The sequence below is a fragment of the Dipodomys merriami genome, unplaced genomic scaffold (assembly GCF_024711535.1).
Source record: "Dipodomys merriami isolate MVZ:Mamm:240054 unplaced genomic scaffold, mDipMer1.0.p SCAF_45, whole genome shotgun sequence".
Lineage (NCBI taxonomy): Eukaryota > Metazoa > Chordata > Mammalia > Rodentia > Heteromyidae > Dipodomys > Dipodomys merriami.
Genome location: NW_027206013.1, coordinates 1870342 through 1897731, shown reverse-complemented (window position 1 = coordinate 1897731; position 27390 = coordinate 1870342). Strand labels below are relative to the sequence as shown.

Sequence of the window (27390 nt, the reverse complement as noted above, 5' to 3'; positions counted from 1 at the left end):
ATTTGAGCTGCAGCTTTACTTCTGGGTTTTTGGTAGAGATAACAGTCTTATTGACTGTCCTGCCCAGGCTGTCATTGAACCTCCATCCATGATCTCAGCCTCCTGAATAGCTAGAATTACAGGTGTGAGCCATTGGCACCCAGCTTCACATAGTTTTTAATTCCTCCCACCTATGAAGAGGGAATTATTATACTATTATTATATTATATTATTATAAGGCTGAAAGACTTAAGCAACTCAAGAGCATACAGCATGGAAGTGGCAGAGCCTGGCCAACTCCAGGGTCACAGAAGCCTGTTTTGAGGCATGTGGCTGAAGGACAATCAGTTTTACATGTGGGATTTACATAAGGTAGTTGGCCCTAGACCATTGAGCAGTTCCTGAGTGTTCCATGTTTGCTGATTCATCAGCTTGGGTTAGGTTAAGAAGCTGATCATTAGGTGAAAGTTTTGTGGGTGTTAAATAATAAGTTAAGGGCTGGGAAGGTGGCTCAGTGGTAGAGTGTTTGCCTTGCATGCCTGAGGCCCTGGATTTGATTCCTCAGTACCACATAAGCAAAAAGAAAAAAGCCAGAAGTGGTGCTGTGGCTCAAGTGGTAGAGTGCTAGCCTTGAGCTGAAGAGCTGAGGGACAGTGCCCAGGCCCAGAGTTCAGGCCCCACAACCGGACCCAAAAAAAAAAAAAAAGTTAAGGTTTCTGTGATATGGGGGAGAAAAGCTGGACCCAAGCAGGAATTGTCTGAAATGAGTACTTACATTTTCACCAATGCATTAGGCCCTTGACATTTCAGAGGAAAGTGTCCTGAGCCCTTTACAGGTCCCTGGTGTACAGTACTGAAACTTTGTTCCCTAGAGGTCCTTACTGGACCTCAGAAGAGAGTGCTACAGTCATGTCTGAAATAGGTCACTTTTTCTAAGGTATTATTTATAAGGAAGATGGCATGTTCATCACCTCCTGAGAGTGCTTTGGCTCATAGGTACATGATGAGGTATCAGCTTACTTTATCTCTGAGTGCCAACTGCCAGACACAGTTGACAGCCACTGTTATTTTGCTCTTTCCTTTAGGCACTGTTCCCTGGCAGTAATTAATGCCCTGGCCAACATTGCAGCCAACATCCAGGAGGAACATCTTGTAGATGAGTTGCTTATGAACCTGCTGGAATTGTTTGTGCAGCTGGGGCTTGAGGGAAAGCGAGCCAGCGAGAGGGCGAGTGAGAAGGGGCCTGCTCTGAAGGTAAGGGGGAGATTGTAGCAGCTTTTCCCATCAGCACTTCTGCCCAGCATCCTAAGCTGAGTTTGTTGAAATATCCCCTTTTTGATGCTGGGGATCAAAACTTAGTACTTAAGATATGTTAAATAATGTGCATCTTCCCCGCCCCCCTCCCCCCATGAACTAATAGCTCCCCCAGCCCTCTGTTAGGTGATTTAACTACATCTGAAAAGAGCAAGGAAAAAAGCAGGGTGGGCGGGGAAGGGAGGAAATAGGTATCTCAGAGATGCTAGCAGGGTTTATAAGAGAAGATTCATTTGTAAGAGAAGATTCATCAGATTGAATCTGTATCATGACAGCCACCTCCCACAGCCTAGGTGACAGGACGACAGAAGTCTAGCATGAATTCTGTCCTAGACCACTCTCTCCCTTCTTATGTATTATGAAACAATGTGGGGGATGTCCTTTAGACTTTATGAGCCTGTCATTGGAACATATAATAGCATAAAAGAACTGGATTTGACCTCATTTCAGGCTCTCTCAAAGGCAGGTCCTAGCCAGGCACCAGTGGCCCACACCTGTAATCCTAACTACTCAGGAGGCTGAGATCTGAGGATTGAGGTTCAGACTCAGCATTAGCCTTCAGGGAAAAAACAACAACAACAAAAAACCTCTGGGACAGAGCCTAGGTCCTGAGGCCAAGCCCTAGGGCTGGCATTGAAGGAAAAAAAGAGGCAAGTCCAATGGGATAGATAAAATATCACCTCTTAGATGCTCAAGTAGATGATTTGGGGGTAGGTGAGACAGAATAGGCCTCTATACCACCCATTACTACCTCTTTGAAGTCAGACCCTCAACCAAATCTCTACTTTTATCCCTATCATTCACCCACTACCTGCCAGGCCACTGTTCTAGGTCATGGCTCAGCCTACAGTTCTGTGAAGGACCAGACTATAAATATTTTAGGCTTTGCAGGTGTAATATGCTCTCTGTTGCAACAACTCAGCACTGCTGTAGTAGCCAGGAGCAGGGTTAAGAGAACAGGTAATAGCTGAGATTGCACTCATGGTCTTTAATTTCTTGGTTTTTGTTGAGGGTAAACAAGAGGATCTCTGTGTCTATGAACTTTTGTGGGCGAATATAACAGGGTAGTGTGGTGAGAGGCACTTTAAACTGGGCTGGTCAGGAATGGTTCTCTGCAGAGGATAATGTCTGAATTGAGACCAAAAGGGAGTAGCGAATACACAAAGGGATTTAAGATCTAGGCTAGTGGTCTACCACTTGAGCCACAACTCCACTTCTACCCTTTTTGGTGCTTAATTGGAGGTAAGAGTCTCATGAGCATTTCTGTCCAGGCTGGCTTCAAACTGAGATTCTTAGATCTCAGCATCTGACTTTATATTCTTCTTTATAGGCTCAAGACTCTCAAAATTTAATGCCTTTTTTTTTTTTTTTTTTTTTTTTTGGTCCGGTCATGGGGCCTGAACTCTGGGCCTGGGCGCTGTCCCCCAGCTCTTCAGCTCAAGGCTAGCGCTCTACCACTTGAGCCACAGCGCCACTTCCGGCTTTTTTCTTATGTGGTGCTGAGGAATCAAACCCAAGGCCTCAGGCATGCAAGGCAAGCGCTCTACCACTGAGCCACCTTCCCAGCCCCTTAATGCCTATTTATAAGCTAGGGCCACTGTAAGGATTTCCTTTTCTGTCATTGGATACAAAGCCCTGAATTTTTTTTTTTTTTTGTCAGTCATGGGCCTTGAACTCTGGGCCTGAGCACTGCTTGAGCTCTTCAGCTCAAGGAGAGTGCTCTACCACTTGAGCCACAGCACCACTTACCGTTTTCTGGTAGTTTATTGGAGATAAGAGTCTCATGAACTTTTCTGCCCAGGCTGGTTTTGAACTGTGATCCTCAGATCTTAGCCTCCTGAGTAGCTAAGATTATAAGCATGAGCCACTGGCACCCTGCCAAAGCCCTGAATTTTAGTATTTTCAGGGTAGTTCCTGCTGCATATATAAGTATTTATTGAGCAGCTGCCATGCTTTTCCCACTGAAATAGGACTTCCTGGAATAAGAGGATTCCAGAAGAACAGTGGTGGTAGGATGCTGTGAGGACAAGCTACTGTAATTAGTGACTAAACTAAGACATTGTTTCTTTTCACCATGCATTCCTGAGGCTTTCAGTTTCCCAGAATAGCATAGGCAGAGGTACTGTTCATGCACTCCAGCTCAGGGAAACTGGCTTAAAATTCTATTCTTGCCACACAGCAGCTGTGTTGCCTTGTCAGACTATTTAAACTCTCTGTGAATCTTCTCGCTGGATGATAATACAGGCAAAGAACTCAGAACCATGACTGGCCATCCTTAGCTACTGTAATTTTTATAAATAGAGCATACATTAAATGTGTATGCTTCCAAAAATTTACTCAATGTCTGTTGTAGCTTTCTTACATTTTTTATTTAGCCAACAACTTAACTTTTATATACTTATTTAGTAACTTACAAATTTTCCTGAACTTGGAATGACCTATTTATTGTAAAAACAATACAGAAATTTACAAATAATAGAATACTCATATCTACTCAGATAGTCATTGATGACATTTGACATGTTCTTTTTGACTTGTGATGCATGAGTATTACCTAATTGAGATTGGATCAGAGAACAATCCTAATTCTTGCTTGATTTTTAATTTAATATTTGCTGTGGCTACTTTACCAATGTGACTAAATATTTTTCAGATAGTCATCTTTTTAGTGGCTGTATCATGTTCAGTTATACAAAGTACCACTGTTTGTGTAATAATTTATATAATCAGTAATTTATGTTTGATGTTTAATTGCTTCTATTTTTGCTATTAAAATTATGCTAGAGAAGCTGGGCATAGGCTGGGAATGTGACTCAGTGATGGAATGCTTGCCTCACATACATAAGGCCCTGGGTTCGATTCCTCAGCACCACATACACAGAAAAAGCCAGAAGTGGCTCTGTGGCTCAAGTGATAGAATGCTACCTTGAGCAAAAGCAGCTTAGAGACAGCACCTAACCCCTCAGTTCAAGGCCCAGAACTGGGGGGGGGGGGGAGCGGGAGAAGCTGGGCATATCTGTAATGCTAGAAGCTCAGGAAGCTGAGATCTGAGGATTGCAGTTCAAAAACAGCGTAGGCAGAAAAGTCCATGGGACTGGTTTTTTTTTTTTGTTTGTTTGTTTGTTTTGTCGGTCATGGGGCTTGAACTCTGGGCCTGGGCGCTGTCTCTCAGCTCGTCAGCTCAATGCAAGTGCTCTACCACTTGAGCTACAGCGCCACTTCCAGTTTTCTAGTGGTTTATAGGAGTCTCAAGGTTTTTCCTGCCCTGGCTGGCTTTGAACCACAATCCTCAGATCTCAGCTTCCTGAGTAGCTAGGTTTACAGGCGTGAGCCACCTGCACCCTGCTCCATGGGACTTTTATCTCCAGTTAACCAGCAAAAAGCTGGAAATGGAAATATGGCACAAGAACATCTGCTAGAACAAACTTGAGTAAAAAAGCCAAGTGAGAGTGTGAGGCCCTGAGTTCAAACCCCAATACTGGCAAATAATAAAATAATATAATATCATATAACATAGCATAAGTTAGGGGTCAGGTGTTATCTCAGCTATGTAGGACATATAGGTAGAATGATAGATATCTGAGGCTGATCCCTCAGGAAAATAATTCTTTTATCTTCAAGAGTGCCTGCCAGGCCCTGAATTCAAACCTCAGTACTGCCAAAAAGAAAACAAAATTAAGTTCTCCCAAGCTACTGACATTTTTCTGGTCCACTATCCTGAATCCTGTTGGGAATGACTGCCAAAAGATGTACCACTTAGCCGGGCACTGGTGGCTCACACCTGTAATCCTAGCTACTCAGGAGGCTGAGATCTGAAGATCACGGTTCAAAGCCAGCCCAGGCAGGAAAGTCCGTGAGACCCTTATCTCCATAAACCACTAGAAAACCGAAGTGGCGCTGTGGCTCAAGCAGTAGAGCGCTCGCCTTGAGCTGAAGAGTGCAAGGACAGTACCCAAGCCCAGAGTTCAAGTCCCACGACCGCCAAAAAAAAAAAAAAAAGATGTACCACTTATGTTAACATACTTGGGAAAGGCAAGGGCACAGATAATCCAAGTTGTTACAGTCTCATCTTTAAAAAGGAAAAAAAAATCCACCTATAATACCCTATAATATCTTTGACAGACTGCCATTTCTCTCCTGTTCCCTGGAGCTAGACTATTTTCCCCTTCTATGCCAGCCTTCATCCACTGGCATCCAGATTTCTTCATTTCTTTAAGGAATCCTAGGTTTATATAACATTGTCCTATCTTTTTTCTTTTCTTTTCTTTTTTTTTTTTTTTTTTTGCCATTCCTGGGGCTTGACCTTAGGGCCTGGGCACTGTCCCTGAACTTTATGCTCAAGGGTAGCATTCTACCACTTGAGCCACAGCACCACTTCTAGCCTTTTCTGTTTATATGGTACTAGGAATCAAACCCAGGGCAAACCCATGGCTTCATGCATGCTAGGCAAGCAGTCTACCACTAAGCCACATTCCTAGCCTGTCCTATCTTTTTAAAAAATAAAATAAGCACGTTTGTCAATTATATGAATTCTGTTCTTTTCCAGGCTTCTAGCAGTGCAGGGAATTTAGGAGTACTTATTCCTGTGATAGCTGTGGTGAGTATATATGTTAATTGAATTGCTTAAACTCATAATATTGCATTTATGTTTTGAGTCATGTACAACAAATTCCTTAGAGAAATTCTGTTTTGAAACCCCATTGATTTCATAGAACCACCATTTCTACCACCACCAGCAGCTCTCTGTGTTAGCCCTATACACCTCACTATCTTTCTCTATGCCCTGCTGACTGACTAGGTTCCCTATTCCCACTGTTCCTACATCCTAAGTCTGAGGCTTCACACCTGCTTGGTAGGCACTCCACCACTTTAAGCCATTCTTCTAGCCCAGCATTTTTTTTTTGGTTGTTCATGTGGGGCTTGAACTCAGGGCCTGGGAACTGTCCTGAGCTTTTTCACCGAAGGCTAGCACTCTACCACTTTGAGCCAGAGCTCTACTTCTGGTGGCTCAGTGGTAGAGTACTTGCCTTACATGAATGAGGCCCTGGGTTCAATTCCTCAGCACCACATAAGCAGAAAAAGCCAGAAGTGGCACTGTGGCTCAAGTGGTAGAGCGCTAGCCTTCAGCTGAAGAGCTGAGGGACAGAGCCCAGGGCCGAGTTCAGGCCCCATGACCAACAACAACAAAAATCTCATGGACTTTCCTGCCCAGGCTGGCTTTCAACCACTATCCTCAGATCTCAGCCTCTTAAAGGCATGAGCCACTGATGTCAGCTAGCCCAGTTTTTTGCTGGTTATTTTAGAGATAGATTTTCACAAACTTTTCTTCCTTTCTTAACTGGCTTCAAACCTTGAGCCTTTGGATCTCAGCCTCCTAAGTAACTAGGATTACAGGTATGAGCCACCAATGACTGGCTTTGAGGCTTCTGTGCAATGTGTCTCACATTCTTTATTGGTGCCTCTGACTAACTCTGGGCTTGACCTTGCTTCCATTCCTTCCTTGGCTCTTTCCTAGGAGCCATGGCCTTGGAGGCATCTTGTTGGCACCCAGAACTATGGAGTGCAGCTTCTGGATACCACTGGGAACACAGGCACCAATGCAGCCTTTTGCCACAGCACTACTATGTTGGAGAGCCCATTTTCATCTTGTCTTATTTTATTTCACATCCACTACTTCTCAGATGACCTTTGTAGAAGTTGCTTTTCCCTATTCCTAGTCAGTCCCAGTTACAGTCCTGAGCTGAGGGACCAGTGTTCTGGTATTTGTATGTACCTCTTACTGTCTTACATCTAGTCTTTCCTTGAACTAGCCTTCTGATTTCACCCCATCACTAGTAGTTGAAGTCTTGAGAACTGATATAGTACACTAACTAGGCCCACCTTGCTGCAGAGCTATGGGGATAGCTTATAGGTCAAGAGGTTGGGCAGGGAGGTAAGGGTGGGCACAGAGACATAGCTCTCATCTTTTGTGTGCATGCGTGCGTGTGTGTGTTATGTGTGTGTGTGTGTGTGTGTATGTGTGTGTGTGTGTGTGTGTGTGTGTGTGTGTGTGTGTGTGTGTGTGCTGGTCCTGGGGCTTGAACTCAGAGTCTGGGTGCTGTTCATGAGCTCTCTTTGCTCAAGACTAGTACTTTGCCACTTGAACCACAGCTCCACTTCAAAATTTTTGATAGTTGATTGGAGATGAGGGTGTTGTGGACTTTCCTGGTTGGGCTGTCTTTGAATAGTGATCCTCAGATTTCAGCCTCCTGAGGAGCTAGGATTACAGGTATGAGCCACCAGTGCCTGGCTTCTCTTCTTCCTCCTTCCTTCTTTCTTCTTTTTCCTGTCTTCTTTCTTCTTTTTTTCTGAGACAGGATCTTGCATCATCTGCTGGTCTGAAATCCAAAACCCTCCTGCCTTTGGCTTCTTATTGCTAGCATTTCAGTTCTGCACTACCATGCCCAGCTAATCTCTCTCCATTTTAATGAAGCAGTTTATATGTTCACACCAATCAGAATATATCATCATTCCAACCTCTAGAACTTCTAGGCTGGTTTACTGTTATTAATCTTCACTAGCACCAGGTACCAGTGGCTTACTTCTTTTATCCTAAATATTCAGGAGGCTGAGATCTGAGGATCACTTTTTGAGGCCCACCCAGGCAGGAAAGGCTGTGAACTCTTCTCTACAATTAAACACCAAAAAGCTATAAATAGAGCTGTAGCTCAAGTGGTAGCGTGCTGGCTTTGAGGGGAAAAAAAAAAGCATAGATACAGGTCTTAAGTTCAAGCCCTAATACTGGTGTACACACACACACACACACACACACACACACACACACACACACACACACACACACACACAACCTTTATTAGTAAAATGTCACGCATATATTTTGTGTAATTTCAAAGTCACCTTTTATCTGCCTGTTCACGTTCCTTTTCTCTCTTGTCCCTCTCATCAATATATGGCTGATTCTAGAGAGGGGATGAGTCTGTAGCAGGACAGCTCATCATGCTGAAGTACTTTAGGAGATAAAGGGCTGGGCCTACAGTGCGGTGAACTGTAGCTGCTTGACTCATGGATTTCGATGGTATCTTAGGAACCTTACCACCTTCCAAGCCTGCCATCAGCTGTTTTCCTTTGAGATTTTCAGGATTGCATGTTTCGTTGATGCCTCCATTGGTTAATTGTTGTTGTTTTACTCATACTCTATTATTTAATACTTAGAACAATTTTTTCCGCTTTATAATTAATATTGGCCAGTGTGCAATTGTCTTTTATAAGTGCCATTGTATGCAGGTCTTCTGTGTGACCTGGAAGGAAAAGTGAGGAGCATGAAGCCTGAGGTACTCTGTGGAACTGTTGGAGTAGGTATGGGGATAAGCAGACTCTTATGGAACAGATTTTAAGCAGACAGGGAAGATGCTTGAGGTAATACTGAATCAGTGAGTTCTTACATCTTTGAATGTCAGAATTTAATGGCCCATCTTCCTGTGAACTTTCCAAGTGTGTTTAATGGTGGTTATTTAGCGTTTAATAAGTTTGTATAAAAAACTTATCATGGATACTTTGTGCTTTTAGGGAGCATTCATAAGTGAAATTGGCTGGAAATAGCGAATTTTAGGGTCACAAGGGCAGTGTTGAATTCTGGGTTGGTTGTGCATGTGGATAATCGGAGTGCCTGTCTCACCACATAGGGTCAGTATAGGCATGACCATTATCAATGGTAGCTCAGAGCATGCTTCCTCAGGTACCTCTAACCTTTTTCATGAATAGAATAAGCATTATAGTTTTAACAAAAGTTAATGGTTATATTATGTGGGAGGAAACAAATATTTGATTTTATTGCTCAACAAAGAACACAGGGATCATGGATTCTCCCATTTGCTTTGTGGTTACCCCTTGGACCTTCTGTGAAAAACTGATTTCCAGAAGTGGTGTGGGCCTTCTCATTTTGTAATTGCTTATTTTTGTTTTAATGTTTTATACTTTTCCTTTTTTAAGAGAAAAATATACTCTGTTCAGTCATTAATGGCATAGTTGTTAGTTTGCTGAGTAAAAGGGCCAGGAGATTTCGGGCAAGAAGCCTAGATTAAGGCCCTCATGTAGTTGTTTCCCTGTGAGTGACCTTGGGAACCTGGAAAGTCACTGGGCAGTCAGGTTGTGTGATCTCTGAGACTCCGTCCTGCTTAGATTTGATGATCTTTGTCTTGTAACTTTGTGACCATATTTCTTCAGCAAAATTTTTTTCTTCCTCCCTCTTATTATCTTCACATAGTTATACAAAGGGATTTTGGTTTAACATGTCCATTTATATATACAGTGTACCTTGGTCAGTGTCATCCCTTCCATCCCTCTCCCCCCATCCTCTCCAGAAATACTAAATTGCACTGTTATGTAGCTCTCTATCAAATATTTTGAAAATGCTTAAAAGACCTATCTGAAGCTTAGGGATATCATCATTCCATTGTTTTAAAGTAGCAGTATGGTAAGATGTGCCCTGTGCTAAAAAACGTTCCTGTACTCCACTGAGAACAGGGTTATAACTGTGTCACTGGTAGCTGTTGTGGCCTTGAACAGGTTACTTATTCTCTCAGGGGCAGTAGATGAGATTTATGGATTAACATTTTCTAGATTATGGGCTCTTGTAAGCTTTGCATTTCTTTTCCATAGAAATGCAGCTGTGCTCAAAGTTTTTGCTTGTAACCTCAGGCAGTTAAATGGGACAAACCCATCCTGGACACCCTACATAGGAATCCCTAGAGAGAAACTCTTTTTGTGTATGTGTGCTGGTGCTGGGGCTTCAACTCTGGGCCTGGCCACTGTACCTTAGCTTTTTCACTCATGACTGATGTTCTACCATTTGAGCTGTACCTCTACTTTTGGCTTTTGGGTAGCAAATTGGGATAAGAGCCTCGCAAACTTTTCTGCATGGGTTGGCTTCACACAGCAATTCCTGATATAAACTCCTTTTGCCTTCACAATAACCCTGCAAGGTAGGTGCTGCTCTTAATCTCATTTTATAGATGAGAGGATACTGAGGCACAGCACTGGATCAAAGGCTCCCAGCTACTATATGTTAGAGCCAGGAACCCAGGCAGCCTGGTGCAGAGCCTGTGATCTGAATTAATATGCTACTACCTTAAGACCTGGCCAATTTCTGTCAGAGGGAATTAGAAGGATTCCAAATACATGGAAGTGAACAAAAAGAGATTGGAGAGGTCTGCTCTGGGTAGTCATAAAGGGATCTAGACTTACTGGCTATAGAGGAAGTAGTAGGAAGGGATAATTAAAAGTGAGATGATCACTTTTTGTGAAAGTGGGCAGAGGGCTAAAGACAAAATGTATTGCTTGGTTGGTTAGTTTTTGTTTGGAGATAGGTTCTCACTGTGTTGTCCTGGCTGGCCTCTTAGCCTCAAGAGATCCTTCTACCTCAGCCTCCTGAGAAGCTGGGACTACAGGCACAAGGAAGATGCTTGGGGTGGCACCAGCTTTTAAAGACTTTTTGAGGTAACTATGTTTAGAAAATGGAACAAGAGGAACTAGCAACAAGATGAAAAATAAAAGAGAAGCACCTGAAAAGAACAAAGTAAATTGGGGGAAAAATGGAAAGAATGGGGTCATCAGCAGCCAAAAGAATAAGCTGTGATGAAGCCGGGTGCTGGTGGCTTACATCTGTAATCCTAGCTGACACTGAGAATCTTGAAGCCAGCCCCAGCAGGAAATTCCTTTTATCTCCAAATAACCACCAGAAAAACTGGAAGTGGTGCTGTGGCTCAAAGTGGTAGAGCACTAGCCTTGAGTGCTCAGGGACAGCACCCAAGTCCTGAGTTTAAGCCCCACAGCTGACCAAAAAAAAAAGCTGTGATGGAGAGATTGGGCCTCAACCCTGTTCTGTCCTTTTCAGTAGAATACAGGAAATTATGAAAGAAGTAAGTGAGGATGGTTAGAAAGAACAGCAGCGGGGCTAGGAAGGTGGCTCAGTAGTAGAGCGCTTGCCTTGCATGCATGAGGCCCTGGGTTCGATTCCTCAGCATCATATAAGCAAAAAGAAAAAAGCTGGAAGTGGCGCTGTGGCTCAAGTGGTAGAGCGCTAACCTTGAGCTGAAGAGCTGAGAGACAGCGCCCAGGCCCAGAGTTCAGGTCCCATGACCATACACCCCGCCCCCCCCCCAAAAAAAAAAAAAAAGAAAAGCAGGCTCTGGGGCCCTCTGTCTGGATTTATATCAAGGCTTGGGCAAATCACTTCCCTTTCATGGGCATCGTTATAGGTGATAAGTGTGGACCACCTAGGTTTGGTATACATACACATTCAGTGCATACACATACACACATACACACATACACACACATGCACACACGCACGCATGCATGCATGCATATAAGTGCTCAGCACTCTTTCTACTGCTCTAATTACTGGTATTGGCCTTCTGAGATCAAAAGTTTTTTTTGTGATGTAATTCCTTGCATGATCCTAGAGTCAGGTGAACTTTCTCTTGAGTCCCCACCACATACTGCAGCTGTGTCTTGGGCAAGTTTCAGAGCCCTTCTAGCCCTGGTCTTCCTGACTTGCAAAGTGGAAAAATAAAGTTTCTCCCAAGCTGTGGAAGTTAGAAAGCCTTCATGCACAAAGCTCATGACTCCCCTCATTAAAAATGCAACTTGAATCTTGCACTCTGAGCAGCCCTTTTGGATTTTGAATGTCTTACCCAGGAAGTGAAGGACCTGGAAATACAGTCCTTGGATATTGCCTGCTCTGCAAATAGACCTACAGCACAGCACCACATCCAGGGGATGAAAGGTGAAGCACATGCCCCTACCTAAAGAATGTGTGGGCATCAGGACTTGTGCAACACTTTAGAACACTGCATCTCAGGAATTCTGAGCAGACCTTGCATGGGCTTCGGCCACACACTTTGTTCTCATCCTAAGAATGTGCCCTGCTATAGGGTGTTAGTCATTGTTATAGACCTTTGTTTCTTGTTCCTAAGGATACTGGCCTTTGTTATTTGAGCTTCAAAAAGAAAATAGAGGCCAGGCCCTGGTAGCTCATGTCTTTAATCCTAGCTACTCAGGAAGCTGAGATCTGAGGATCACGGTTCAAAGCCAGCCTGGGCAGGAAAATCCATGAGACTCATCTCCAATTAACCACCAGAAAATCAGAAGTAGTGCTGTGGCTCAAGTGGTAGAGCACTTGCCTTGAACTGAAGAGCTGAGGGACAGCACCCAGGCCCAGAGTTCAACCCCCTGATTGACAAAAAAAAAAAAAAAAAAAAGAAAAGAAAAAGGAAAAAGAAAATCCATCAGACTCTTATCTCCAGTTAACCACCAAAAAATTGGAATTGGAGCTGTCAAAGTAGTAGAGTACTAGCTTTGAGCAAAAAGAGCTAAAGGACAGTGCCCAGGCCGAACTCAAACCCCATAACCAACAACAAAAATAGAATTGCAACAGGTATACAGCAAATATGACTATGTTTATTTATCTTAGAATGGAAGAAGTAGTGATGTATATATGCTGCCCTCTGGATAGCAGCAAGGAAATGGGGAGCAGGACATTTACATGGATGTATAAGGTCAGACCTTGAGAGAATTAAGCCCCAATGCCCAGGGCCCTGGACTTAGTTGGACACCCTTTTGGGAGAGGCAAGAAATTAGTCATGTGAGTCATTTCTTGCTCTGTGTTCAAATGAGGGACCTGTATGAGAAAGGCTTTGAGAATAGAGACAGATGTGCAAGGATAGGGCCTTTGCAATGCCCAGGAAGGAGGTGTCCAAGCACATTTTATCAGCTTGCTGTGAGGAGGAGGTGAGAAGGTGAAGCAATCTGTCTGTTGTTCAGACCATCTAGAGAACATCTGACCCATGGATTAGTTATACTAATTCCACTGGACTTACACCATTGTTTACTGTGCAGAACTGTCTCCAACCAAGCTTCTCAGTCCTTGGCAAATTATTTACATGAATTCAGATTGGCAGCCTAAACCTCAAAAGTCATGATGCCAAAAAAAAAATCTCTGTCCTCATTGTTAGAAGAGAAACAAAACCAGAGAGTACCCCCAAAGCACATCAGGTGCCCAGACTGCTGCCACTAAGACCTAGTAGGGTTGGCCACTCTTCCCATGAAGAGCAGGCAGCTGGTGCGGTGTTCATACACCAGGAACAGAAAGGGGCGGTCAACAGTGAAACGGACTTGAGTGGACAGTGGCATGAAACCCACTGTGGTCACAGCAGCAGCTTGAGTGCCCTCTTCATTCACTGTGATGGTGCTTTCGTGTTTGAACTGGAAATTGGAAAGGAAAAAGTGTCAGATTCTATAGCATTCTCTGAATGTTTTCTCATTTAGAGAAAAGATCCAAAATCCACATAGAAGTGAAAAATCATAGCTTGTCAAAATTACCCTTGAAAAATATCTACCACCTTGTTAGAATCTATGTCCTATCATAAATATTTACCTCCAAACTCTAGAATCACATTCACTCTGAAAGGTCTTCAGAGTCTAGATAGCTCCTTCATTTGAATCTCCTCCTCAAAACTCTGGGGTACATGCCCATTAAGAATTCAGGCCTGGATCTGTCATTATATTTGACCTAGTGTTTACTCTCTTTTGCTCATTGCCTGTTGTTGGCTTGTTAAATAACTCAGTGTAGTGCAGCTTCTCTATGTGTTGAATGGGTCTTTCATTGTTCTGATGGGCATAACGGTCATACACACTGTAGCACATTTTCCCTTGGTTGAATGACAGCAGGAGTGGGGGCATACTCCAAGGCTGCTTCCTGTGACCATCCTGTCCATGAAACATCTGGCAAACACACTACCTCCCCTAGTTGATAACTGCAGAACTGAACTGTATGTCACAGGCCAACCTGGGAAGTAAGACTGGGTGGTAATGGGCTTGGAAAGATGTGCTGAGGCAGAGCCTAAGTGCAAAAAGGGAGCAGTTACCAAGTCAATGGTGATCCTTTGGTCCGAGATTCCTGACATGTTGCCATTTTTGTCAAACAGCTCAGTAATCCCCATGGACTTCAGGGCCTCCACGAGATTATAGTTCTTCTCCAGCTTGAACTTAGGTAGGAGCACTTCTCGAGTTCTAGTTAGAAAACAAAATTGGGGCCCAGTTTTACTAAACTATGAGTTACAAAATAATCATGCTTTTCTTTTCCTGTTAAATATGTACAGCCTAGTATGTGTTGCATTTACCACAGAATTGGCATAGCACTTCTTAATTTTGTTACCATTATTGTTGTAAATAATACAGGACATTGCATTAAGTATCATAGAAGAGATGACTTAAAGTATATGGGAGAATGGCTGTAGATTATTATGCAAATATATCAGTTTATTCAAGAAACTTGATTTTCTTCTTGATTATCCTCTGAGGATATTGAGTGATAACTACATAATATTGATGTTTGGCATTCTCTGGCATTTATTTTGTTATCTAAGGAGTTGACCAGTACCATAAAAAAGAATCCTTCACCAGGAGTGGTGTCATGTGCCATAATAAGGAGGAGGAGTAAAAAATAAGAAGTAGAGGATTGAGAGGCTAGCCAAGGTTACATAATAAGATGTAGTCTCAAAAAAAGGGGGGCTCGCCGGGTGCCAGTGGTTCACGTCTGTAATCCTAGCAACTCAGGAGGCTGAGGTCTAAGGATCGAGGTTCAAAGTCAGCCCGGGCAGGAAAGTTCATGAAACTCTTATCGCCAATGAACCACCAGAAAACCGGAAGTGGTGTTGTAGCTCAAGTGGTAGAGTGCTTGCCTTGAGCTGAAGAGCTGAGGGACAGTGCTCAGGCCCAGAGTTCAAGCCCCATAACCAAACAACAACAACAACAACAACCACAACAAAAAGGCTGGGGAGGGGAAATATACCTTAGAGCTAGAACTGTTTTCCTAACGTGCATAAGACCCTGGGTTCCATCCCTAGCACTGCAAAAATAATAATAATAATGATAATTCATATGCATACCAGACAGTACTAAACATCCTCAGTCCTCACCTCAAATCATTCAGTCTCTAACAAGGTGAAGAAAGACAGAAATGCCTGTGGGGCCAGTTTTAGCATTTTGTGAGGGACAAAAGAATTATAAGATGCAATTGATTACACTTGCCCTTTCTTAAGAGTGAAGGTGTGGGGCTGGGAAGGTGGCTCAGTGGTAGAGCGCTTGCCTTGCATGCATGAGGCCCTGGGTTCGATTCTTCAGCACCACATAAGCAAAAAAGAAAAAAGCCGGAAGTGGTGCTGTGGCTCAAGTGGTAGAGGGCTATTGAGCTGAAGAGCTGAGGGACAGCGCCCAGGCCCAGAGTTCAGGTTCCACAACCAGACCCCCCCGCAAAAAATAAAAATTACAAAAAAAAAAAGTGAAGTTGTAAAAAAATAAATAAATAAAAGTAAGCCCCATGCCTGTGGCTCAGGCCTGTCATCCTAGCTCCATAGGAGGCTTAGATCTGAGGATTGTGGTTTGAAGCCAGCAGGGCAGGAAAGTCTGTGAGATTCTTATCTCCAGTTAATGGGAATAAAAAACAAACAAACAAGCGGTGCCATGGCTCAGTGGCTCAAACAGTAGAGCACTCGTCTTGAACTGAAGAGCTCAGGGACAGGACCCAGAACAAGTCCCATGACAGACAAAAAAAAAAAATAAGAGTAAAGATGATGGGGTTGGGAAGGTGGCTCAGCGGTAGAGTGCTTGCCTCACATGCATGAAGCCCTGGATTCTATTCCTCAACACCACATAAACAGAAAAGACCAGAAGTGGCACTATGGCTCAAGTGGTAGAACAAGCCTTGAACTGAAGAGCTCAGGGACAGCACCCAGGCCTAGTGTTCAAGCCCCTCAACTGACAATAAATAAATAAATAAATAAATGCAAAGATGATAAACGGAGCTGCTGTAGCTCAGTGGTAGAGCACTTGCCTAGCATGCACAAGGTTTTGGATTCCATCTCCATCACCACCACTCCCCTCACCCCCCCAAAAAAGGCACAATAATATCTGAATTACTAGAAAGGGGCATATTGAGAGATGGAGGGGATCGATGTGTAAGCAGAAGTTTGGAGATAATTTTTTTTGTACATAGAGGTAATACTTTGATATTATTCAGCAGTCTCTCTTGTGGAGGGAAGATGAGGCCTTGGGAACATGAGGCCTTGGGTCTGGTTAGAGTGTGGGGAAGAGGCTGGGTAGGAAAGAGAGAAGGTGCTAAACAGACCAGACTAGGAAGCAGGGAATCTGTGGACTGGGCTGAGAAACTGGGCTGGCTCCTTTGGATGGGTGTCCACAGAGAATTTCTGAGAAGAGGGGAATGGAAATGATAAAGGGAATGCTGGTCTGATGGTCAGTGCACCAGTGGACAAGGAATGGAACCAGCCTTGCTGGGGTCAGGATGGAGGTCACAGGCCAAAAATATTAGGAAAGAAGTGAGTACACAGAGGGATCTTTAAAAAAAAAAAAAAAACATAGACTTTATAACTAGTGGGATACTTGGGGAAATTACATTCCTGTAAAAGAATTGTTTTGGGGCTGGGAAGGTGGCTCAGTGGTAGAGCGCTTGCCTTGCATGCATGAGGCCCTGGGTTCGATTCCTCAGCACTACATAAGCAAAAAGAAAAAAAGCCGGAAGTGGAGCTGTGGCTCAAGTAGTAGAGCGCTAGCCTTGAGCTGAAAAGCTGAGGGACAGTGCCCAGGCCCAGAGTTCAGGTCTCACGACCGGACCCAAAAGAAAAAAAATTGTTTTGGTTCTGTTTTACTTTACTTTTGTTGTTGTTTTGGGAGGGTTTTTTTGTAATGGGGTCAGGGGTGGTAAAAACAGTATAAATAATAGCCCAGATTGGTCTTGAACTCATGCTTTTACCTCCCAAGCACTGGGATTGCACATGTGTGCAACCATGCCCACACTGCTTCTGAGTTTTGTGCATTTGTTTTTATTCTTGTCCTATAAACAGCCCAAACTAGATTCATTTTCTCATTATGACCATAAACAGTTTCCAGTGAAACAGAAATGTGACCAAGCTCTCCATTCTTTCTGCTATGATCCGATAATAACCTCAGAAAATATTTAAAATCAACAGGTTCAGCTCTAGAGAATACTCAATACTCAAACTAGACAAAAAGTATAAATAACAAGTCCTCAGAGAGTTAAGAAAGCCTCACAATTTCCTAGGTGCCGAAGGAGACTGCTAATCTTTGTTGGATGCCTCTTACATTCCAGACATTTACCTTGATCATGGTAAATAATGGTATGAACTCCACTTTAGGCTTGATAGAGCTGGGTGAGTAGTTCTGCACACTTCTTTCTCTATTTTGTTTTGTTTTGTTTTTAAAGAATACTGATGCCAAGCACTGATGGCTCACACCTATAATCTGAACTACTCAGGAGGCTGAGATCCGAGGATTGTAGTTCAGAGACAGCTGGGGCAGGAAAATCTATGAGACTCTTATCTCCAATTAAGTACCAGAAATTCTGGAAATGGAGGTATGGTTCAAGTGTAAAATGCTAGCTTTGAGAAAAAAAAAGCTCTGGAACAGTGCCCAGGCCTTGAATTCAAGGCACAGAACCAGCATGGAAAAAAATGAAAGAAAGACAAGAAAGAAAGAAAAGAGAGAAAGGAAGGAAGGAAAAGAAAAAGACTCATTTTAGTGCTCTTAGGAGCTCAAAAGAATAAACACCCTTAAAGTACCTGTTTGTCATGCTTTTCTGCCATCTCTCCACCACCTGTGGTGTCAGCTGGGCTTCAAGAGTCTTCATCCCTGACAGCTTGTGTGGGACCACAATTAGCATGCTGATGCCCCCCACATATTCCAGCTGGAGAACATCACAGTCAAGCTCCTGGTCATTTGCCGCAAGGAAGTTCCCCTTGGTCTGCATCATGGAGACTTTGACCACCTCTCTCTCATTCAGACGGAAGTTGTGATTATGTGTCATTTCCACTGGGAATTTATTCACCCAGGTTCCTGTAAACTCAAAAGGAGTAGGGCAGCTATTACAATTTCATTTGGGCCTGGAAGTGGGGCTATGACTGAAAGTAGTTAGGTGCTAGCCTTGAGCAGAAAAGCTCAGGGACTGCATCCAGGCCCTGAGTTCAAGCCTCATATCCAACCAAGAAAAAAAAAAAAAAAACTCAAAAAGAACTTCATTTTACCCCTCTGCTTGCATCTCAATTCCTTAGGGGGCTCTGTAGGGCCCATCTTTGATTTCTAGAATGGGTTGGACTGAGAATTTCATTTCTAACAAAGTTAACAACAGGGATTAAATAGACTAGAATGACTTCTGGGTTAGTTTCCAGGGCCTCTTCTCTGTAAAGTTGGTAGCTTAGAGTTTCTTTCTGCCCTGTGTTATTAGGATATGCAAGTTATGTAGTGCTGCCTCAATATTCTTTCTGCAAATTTGGGTTCAGAGCTGTGCATCGAGGAATAAATCCATGTCCATTTTAGCTCTAACTAATAATGATTAGTGACTAGGTGACAACTGGTGATGTGCCCGCCATTTATCTGGTCATTTTCCCTGTATGACCTCACTTTGTGCTTCCAGCAGCTATTTTTATCTCTTTCTCTTTTGGGGTGGGGGGAAGGGTGAAAAAGGTACCTGCCTCTGTGTGTGTGTGTGTGTGTGTGTGTGTGTGTGTGTGTGTGTGTGTATGTGTGTATGTGTGTATACGTACGCGTGTGTGAGCACGCACGCGTGCACACGTGTTACTGGGGCTTCAGTGCAAGAGCCTGAGCACTAACCCACTTGAGTCACAGTTCTACTTCTAGCTTTTTGCTTGTTAATTAGAGATAAGAGTCTCATAGACTTTCCTGCCTAGACTGGCTTTGAACTGAAATCCCCAGTCTTAGCCATCTGGTAGCTAGTATTACAGGTGTGGGCCACTGCACCTTGTATTTACTCCATTTTACAGATGAGATAACTGACACAATGAAGTAATATATTTAAAAGTTTTGAGCTGGTAAGTTGAGCAGCCAGCTGACATAAATAGTAGATATCTATCTGATCCTTAACAAAGAGATACATAATAAAATAAAACTTTAGTCCATAAGAAAAAGGCTTTGAGCCAGGTGCCGGTGGCTCACCCCTATAATCCTAGCTACTTAGGAGGCTGAGATCTGAAGATTATGGTTCAAAGGAACATCAGTGAGACTCTTTTTTTTTTTTTTTTTTTTTTTTTTTTATCCGGTCATGGGGCCTGAACTCTGGGCCTGGGCGCTGTCCCTCAGCTCTTCAGCTCAAGGCTAGCACTCTACCACTTGAGCCACAAGGCCATTTCTGGCTTTTTTCTTTTTGCTTATGTGGTGCTGAGGAATCGAACCCAGGGCCTCATGCATGCAAGGCAAGCACTCTACCACTGAGCCACCTTCCCAGCCCATCAGTGAGACTCTTATCTCTAATAAGAAAACCAGAAGTGGCACTGTGGCTCAAGCCTTGAGCTGAAGAGCTGAGGGATAACACTCAGGCCCAGAGTTCAAGCCTGACAACTGACAACAAAATAAAAAAAGAAAAAGGCTTTGTTATTTCAACTGCATACTGCAAACTCAATCACATGGTATCTGTGAAGGAGATTTAAGTACCAGACAGCTCCAGTCTGCCTAATTGTAGCTCAGTTGCCTTCTCTGAGCCAGCCTTACCAAGGATTTCTCAATCACAGCACTGTTGAGAATTAGACCAGGTAGCTGTCTATGGTGTGGGCATTGTCCTGTGCAGTGTAGGGTATTTAACAGCATCCCCTCTTGGATACCATTAGTGCTTCCCTCTTCCCTCAGGTTTCAGTAGCCACAAATATCTCCAGACACCTGCCCTGGACCCCACTGAGTATCACTACTCTCCTCAACTCTGATAGGAAGAAGCCCATCAGAAGCATTAACAAGTAATTCTAATACTTTAAATTAGTAACAGAGATTTGAGAGCTAGAAATGAAGATTATACTTCTACAATCTCCTCACCTACGAGATCCATTCATGAAAGAATGGGTGATCTCTTCCAGTTCCCAGCATGACTGTTCTAATGGGACAGGGAAAGGCAGCTTATATGTTTACCACTTTTACACTTTGATGTAAAATAGATTAACTGTCCAGAGATAAATTAAGAGTTAGACCCAGTGGCTCATGCCTGTAATTCTAGTTACTTGGGAGGCCAAGTTCAGAAGTACTACAGTTTCAAGCTATCCCTGAACAAAACAAGTTAAGAAGACATTCTCAATGAAAGAAGCATAATGTTGGCACATATTTGTCCTCCCAAGCACAGTAAGAAGTGGATCAAGGTCCCAATCAAAAACCTTATCTTGGACTGGGATGTAGCTTAGTGGCAAAGCACTTGCCTAGCAAGTACAACAACCTGGGTTTGCTCTCTAATACCAAAAAAGGAGAAAAGACTAGTAAAAAAGAAAATAATGCAAAAGGGCTGGAGATGTGGCTCAAACATAGATTGCTACGTGAGCCCTGTGTTCAAATCTCAGTACCACTGAGAGAGGGAGGGAGAGAGAAAGATTAAACAGGCCTAGTCACTTCTCCACCCCCATGGCAACCGAAAGGGCTTCCTCTTTGAAACTCCAGCCAGGGCTAATAAAAAGTCATCAGATAACCTGATGGTAACTGTCAAATGGGTAAAAACCTAGGGCTTTAGTGCTACAAAAATGTCTTCCACTGAATTGTTTATTGTTAGGCATAGGTTTATTGCTTAAAATAAACATCATTAGTAAATCTTACATGCTTTATATTGTGTTAATTTTACTCAAAGGGATTCTTAGGAAAATCTCAAGTTTGAAGCCCACCTGGATATATAGCAAATCCTTGCCTCAAAGAGAAAAAATTAATTCAGGATTTCTTCAAATCTGTGCCACTTTATTCTTACGATTTCAGGGGTCCTTTGTATACATGTATGTATATTTGTGTATTGAGTGAGACAATACTTCCTTAAAAAGTGCTCTTCTTGCCTGGCCTAGAACAGTTGCTACTGGCTTTTTTTGGGGGGGGAGGGGTGTCCGGTCGTGGGGCCTGAACTCTGGGCTTGGCCACTGTCCCTCAGCTCTTCAACTCAAGGATAGCGCTCTACCACTTGAGCTACAGCGCCACTTCTGGCTTTTTCCTTTTTGCTTATGTGGTGCTGAGGAATCAAACCCAGGGCCTCAGGCATGCAAGGCAAGAACTCTACCACTGAGCCACCTTCCCAGCCCCTGGCTAATTTTTTTTTACACTCCTCCCAGCACCAACCCCCACTTATTAGTATAGAAGTATCCCCAAAAGGAACTATGGTGTTGATATCAGCTGAATCATTCCAGATACATTTCTTCATGGTTCTGTCCATATTCCTGCTTACTGGTAATTGGGAAAGAAAATGAAGAGACTCAAACTCAGGCAGCCAAATGCTAAGAAAGGGGGAACCCTAAAATAAGCACAATGGTCTCACATGTGGTACGATCTAGTGCACATATAAAGCATAATTAGGGCTCAGTAATGACACCTCATCATGATTTTGTCCCTCTACTAGTGTCAATTAGTGTCTTGTTTTCCTGAATAACTTAGAGCTTGAATAGTTCTGTCTATACATGTACGGAAAGAACATGTTGAGCTGGGTGTTGGTGGCTCATGCCTGTAATCCTAGCTACTCACAAGGCTGAGATCTAAGGATCACAGTTCCAAGCCAGCCCAGACAGGGAAGTACATGAGATTCTTATAATCAATTAACCACCAAAAAGCCAGAAATGGCACTGTGGCTCAAGTGGTAAAACACTAGTCTTGAGTAAAAGAGCTCAGGGACAGCGCTTAGGCCCCTGAGTTCAAGGCCTAGGACTGGCAAAAGAAAAAGAGTATCTTGTGAATTGGCTTTGAGACCCACAAAGCTACTTCTTACCTTTGAAGTAAATGCAGTTTAGAATCATCATCTGAGTATTGGGGTCTATATTCTCCAGAGCTTCTTTGATGAAGCCCTTGGTGAGCTTCAGAATATGATGATTTGTTTTTGCTATGAAGGCAGGGTCTGAGAAGTCAGCTGCCTGGGCCTCAGCAAAATAGAACTCTTTCACCTTAGTTTTGAAGTCATCCAGAATGGGAAACTGCCTCTGGATGTAAAGGTCATTGACTGATCTCAGTGTGTATCCAAAGTTCCTCCTGAAGAGGCGATGCGTTAGCTTGCGGAATAGATTGTGAACAGTTGTGATCTCATACTTGCTGCTAGCATTAACAAAGTCTTTAAAATGCAAAACCGAGTGTACTTGTTCATGTGTGTCTCCTCTCAGGCCTAAGGAAATCATCCCCATGGCAGTAGAAATGCCAACAGGTGCTATGAAGATGTTATCGAAAGTGTTGACTTGGTCCTTCAGTCCTCGGTAAAGGTTGAAGGCAAATTTCGCATTAAGGATGTTAAGACGCTGAATTCGGCTCTTGCCTTGGAAAAGCTGTAGGATGTTGCCTGCACTCAGTTCTGAGTCTGTTGGGGAAACTGCATCAATGATGTAAATATAGTCATCATCTTCGCTGAACAACTTCTCCAGGTCCAGATAGTCGTCATCTTCCTCCTCCTCCTGAATCCAGTCATTGGTCACCGTGTTTTCTTTGTGGAAGTCAGCAGGCAAAAGGGGCATACTCAGGTTTTTATTACTTAGCTGATCAGCAAGGCCTTTGCTGCCTCCACACACACACATTAGGATGAGAGAAACAAGAAGAGGGTGGAATGGGTACTTCATTTTGGCAGAGCTGAACTGGGAGGGAAAGCAGACAGGGTTAGAGGCGACCTAGTCAGGTCCCCTACCCACCCTCTTGCAGAGTTCAGACTGTAAAGAGCTTAGGTTCTGCACGTGAAGAAAATCTGGTAAACGTAGATCCCATCAGATCCATGGACTCTAAAGGAAAATCCTTTCTTTAAAGGTTTACAAAACTTCTCCTAGGAGAAGTTTCTTTTTCATTCATTTACCAAACACTGTCTTCTGTCTTCAGAAAGCACTCCCTAGGCTCTAGAGATACAGAGGTCTTCCCCACTGACAGATGAAAGCATCAGTCTTGTGGGGTGCATGCACAGTAAATCGAACTCTCAAAATAGAGCTTGGAAAGCCGAGCATAAGTGGCTCACGCCTGTAATCCTAGTTACTCAGGAGGCTGAGATCTGAGGATTTCTGTTCAAAGCTAGCCCAGGCAGGAAACTCCAGGAGACTCTGATCTCCAGTAAACCACTCAGAAAACTGGAAATGGTGCTGTGGCTCAAGTGGTAGTGAGATAGCCTTGAGCTGAAGAGCTGAGGGACAGCGCCCAGGCCCAGAGTTCAAGCCCCACAACCAACAAAAATAGAGCTTAGAAAGCACTGTGGAAATGGGAAAGAGGATGTGGTTTACCTCATAAGTTGGGAGTGGCCAGAGTGTTGAGGCTCCACTAAGAAGTAGAATTCCTAAGGCTGAAGGGAAATTTCTGGTGGAGGACTTGGTCTTGTCTGTAAGATTCAAACCATCCCACCTGTAGGAAGGAGGTATTGAAGAAAAGTGCATGAGCCAGGCTTTCTATTTATGTATTTGTTTGTTTGGCTTGACCAGTCCTTAAGGTTAGTGCGCTACCATTTAAGCCACAGCTTCACTTCCAACTTTTTGGCTATTAATTGGAGATAAGCATCTCACAGACTTTACTGCCTGAGCTGGCTATGAACTGCAATCCTTAGATCTCAGCCTCCTGAGTAGCCAAGGTTACAGGAGTAAGCCATCAGCACCTGGCTGGGCTAAGATTTTAAAAACAGATAATCTAAAGATATTTGAAATCCATGCAGTCATTTAATATTTATTTGTGTAAAATTTGAAACTGGTTTGTAATACCAGGACTACCTTGTGGCCTATTGAGATGAGACTGGTTGGTTGTCTCTCCTGACAACTCGTAGAAGATTTAAGTAAAGTTAGTTATATTACTTACTATTAAGAGAAACAAAATATTTTCTATTTTATTGCTTCTAATCTCACCAGGCAGACAAGGCCTGTCAGACACTCTGTTTATGTGTATGAGGTAAGTTGCTAGCTTCTCGAACCAGGTTAGCTTATCTTTATTTACTCATCCTCTGAGTTCAAGGAGGATTTGACTTGGCTTGTCAAGTCCATGATGCCTGTGAGATGGCTTTGTCTTGTTCTATCTATATGCTTCTCATGTATGAACTGTGTATAGGGTAGATAATCTGCTGTTTGATGCTTCCTGTAGATTGTTTATAATGCTGGCCCAGGCAGGACAGCAACTTCTGCTCATCTTAGAAACATGAATTGTATTGTTTGTTATATTCCTATGACTGTTTCCTATAGAATATCCACTACCAGGGGCTGGGAAGGTGGCTCAGTGGTAGAGCACTTGCCTTGCATGCCTGAGACCCTGGGTTTGATTCCTCAGCACCACATAAGCAAAAGGAAAAAGCCGGAAGTGGCGCTGTGGCTCAAGTGGTAGAGTGCTAGCCTTGAGCTGAAAAGCTGAGGGACAGTGCCCAGGCCCAGAGTTCAAGCCCCACGACCGGACCCAAACAAACAAACAAACAAAAAAAAGAATATCCACTACCACTCTAGTTTGTCAGATACTACACTTAATTGGCTTTGTTAATGCTGATAATGAAAACGTATATTGGTACAGCTTCTGTTAATGTCAAACACTGTATAGTGTACTTTTTGTAACTTTACGCCTCTCCCCACATTACATATCAGGAGATATTGAGCCTTTTGTTGCTGTTACTGACAAGTGCTATGGTTTCGGTTGGAGGTTAGGTTAGTGTTAGAGGGTTTGCCTAGCATTCCTAGGGCCACAGTGAATTAGTGGGTGAATGAACAAATGGATGGATGGATGAATGAATGCAGTGTCTAGACTTGAACTAAGTTGGTTGAACACCCCTCACCCTAGATGGTCTGTGTCAAGTGCTCTACCTTGTTCACTCTGGAGTGCAGGATTCTCCCAGTATTCCCAGACTTGAGGAATAGTTGCTTCCATTGTTTCTGAGTCTTCCTCCTTTAGTTCTATTAAAACAATCTACTCCAACACTGTTTTGTTCCAACTGAGAGACTTTTGAATTGCACATTTTAGAGAGAAAGTCACATAATTTCTTTTCTTTTTCTTTTTCTTTTTTTTTGGGGGGGGTCCGGTCGTGGGGCCTGAACTCTGGGCCTGGGCACTGTCCCTCAGCTCTTCAGCTCAAGGCTAGCGCTCTACCACTTGAGCCACAGCGCCACTTCCAGCTTTTTTCTTTTTTCTTATGTGGTGCTGAAGAATTGAACCCAGGGCCTCATGCATGCAAGGCAAGCACTCTACCACTGAGCCACCTTCCCAGCCCAAGAGAGAAAGTCACATAATTTCTTACTTTGAAAAATGTCTTAGCCAGGTGCTAGTGGCCCATGCCTGTAATCCTAGCTACTCAGGAGGCTGAGATCTGAGGATCATGGTTCAAAGCCAGCCCAGGCAGGAAAGTCCATGAGACTTTTATCTCCAGTTAACCACCAGAAAACTGGAAGTGGCACTGTAGCTCAAAGTGATAGAATACTAGCCTTGATCAAAAGAGCTCATGGACAGCACCAAGTTCCTGTGCTCAAACCCCATGACTGACAAAAAAGAAGAAGGAAGGGAGAGAGAGAGGGATGGGAAGGAAGGAAGGAATCCATTGTTTTTTCAACCCTCCGTCTAACCATCTTGCTAAGATAGCACTGGCATGCACTTGTGGAACAATTTATAAAAAAGTCTCACTTGGCGCCGGTTGCTTACGTCTGTAATCCTAGCTACTTTGGAGGCTGAAATCTAAGGATCGAGCTTCAAAGCCAGCCTGCATAGGAAAGTCTGTGAGACTCTTATCTCCAATTAACCACCAAAAAAACAGAAGTGGTACTGTGGCTCAAGTGATAGAGCACTGGCTTTGAGCTGAAGAGCTCAGGGACAGTGCCCAGGCTCAGAGGTCAAGCCCCACCACCAACAAAAGAAAATAAAAATTCCTAATGTGTGGCCGCAAATAGAACTGGGCCATTTCCAAATACAGTAAGGTATAGGTATCAGTGGAAAGACATTTAAAAAGGAAGAGAGGAAAATGAGCAACTTGGTGAAAGTCACCTTGCTCAACTACATTTTAAAATGTCCTCATTTAGAAAATAGAGTTAAAGAACAAAATAAAAGCTAACTTGAATTTTTAAGTTCAGGAAAACAAACCTGTGGCCAGATAGGGAGCTGGAGTGAAGGTAGTCATATGCTAATCCTGGTATTGACAGACCATATCTAGAAACTTATACTGTGTTTTTTTTCCTACATTATATTATGAACAACCAAGAATACTTACTATTCCCTTACCAAAGAAAGGAAAATATCATGGTATTTTCTATGGATTAGCAATTGAGGATATAAAGAGTGACTTCCTATTGTTTTGTTGTTTAGTATAATACAAATTGTCTAAGGCATAATTTTGGGAGTGGGGTATATAGTCTCAACATGAAGCCTAGGCTGGCCTTGAACTCACTGTATTGGCCTCAAACTCAAAATCCTCATTCCTCAGGTTCCTGAATGCAGGGATTACAGGTGTGTGCTACCACACTTAGCTTCTAGTTTGAATAATGTTATTTAGATATAATGCTTTGATCTCTTCCACAGCTTTTATTCCAAATTTGTCTCAATGATATAACTTGTAGGAATTTATAATAGGAAAAAAAAAACCACATTTTTCCTACTGCTTAGAGTAGAAAGCTTCTGAATTGTCTTTGATAAAGGAACCAGTTTCCTATGTCTAAGCACCAAAAGTAGAGATTTACTATCAGTAGAAAATGATAGGAATGGAACTTACCTCTGTACTTCTGAGAAGCAGCTTTACAGAGATGCGATCAGCCAGGGTCGCCAGCAGGGTTTCAATGTGAACTTTGGTACCGAGCTGTTGCTGTGTATTTTCCAAAGTAAATATGTCCCAGTTCAAACACTACACATCTCGCATGGTCAGCAGAAACCCCCTCAGCTATGTCTTTGATCGCTGTTTAGTGACTGGCAGCTCCCAGGCTCCAGTTGGTCTGTCACTGAGGTTTTGGTTGTGACTGCCACTGTGTCAACATATAACACATAACAGCCTTCATGCAGAAGCCTTCACTGAAGCCAGCACATAACTGAGGCACTGCTCAGTTCTAGGGGGTGGTTACATGGGGAATAGCTACAGTGCTCTCTTGT

At 43.2% G+C, this 27390-nt stretch overlaps 2 protein-coding genes across 3 annotated transcripts in view; one reads left to right on the top strand and one right to left on the bottom strand.

The window, feature by feature from the left end:
* Nucleotides 1–27390, top strand: part of Pi4ka (phosphatidylinositol 4-kinase alpha) — a 138297-nt gene that overhangs the window by 53873 nt on the left and 57034 nt on the right. The window contains exons 18-19 of the mRNA XM_069994278.1: nucleotides 1065–1233; nucleotides 5840–5890. Of these exons, the coding sequence (XP_069850379.1) occupies nucleotides 1065–1233; nucleotides 5840–5890 (220 nt within the window). The remainder of the gene's footprint in view (nucleotides 1–1064; nucleotides 1234–5839; nucleotides 5891–27390) is intronic.
* Serpind1 (serpin family D member 1) lies at nucleotides 12734–27085 on the bottom strand. 2 transcript variants are annotated; one of them, XM_069994279.1, is made up of 6 exons: nucleotides 27020–27085; nucleotides 23586–23703; nucleotides 22112–22958; nucleotides 17949–18222; nucleotides 14220–14364; nucleotides 12734–13557 (listed from the first exon to the last, which is right to left on the bottom strand). In XM_069994279.1, exons 3-6 carry the CDS (start codon nucleotides 22941–22943, stop codon nucleotides 13366–13368), a joined length of 1443 nt encoding a protein of 480 aa, XP_069850380.1. In that variant the 5' UTR covers nucleotides 22944–22958; nucleotides 23586–23703; nucleotides 27020–27085; the 3' UTR covers nucleotides 12734–13365. The 2 variants fall into 2 exon arrangements, with proteins under 2 accessions (XP_069850380.1, XP_069850381.1); XM_069994280.1 differs by lacking the exon at nucleotides 23586–23703 and having other exon boundaries at nucleotides 27020–27084.

What these genes read in the sequence shown, in the direction of transcription:
- Serpind1 (XM_069994279.1), bottom strand. Translation starts at nt 22,943, where the DNA reads ATGAAGTACCCATTCCACCCTCTTCTTGTTTCTCTCATCCTAATGTGT. An exon ending in AAACTGCATTTACTTCAAAG is followed by an intron (nt 18,223 to 22,111) that starts GTAAGAAGTAGC and finishes TTGAGTTTACAG; the next exon opens with GAACCTGGGTGAATAAATTC. An exon ending in CAGAAAAGCATGACAAACAG is followed by an intron (nt 14,365 to 17,948) that starts GTACTTTAAGGG and finishes TTTTCTAACTAG; the next exon opens with AACTCGAGAAGTGCTCCTAC.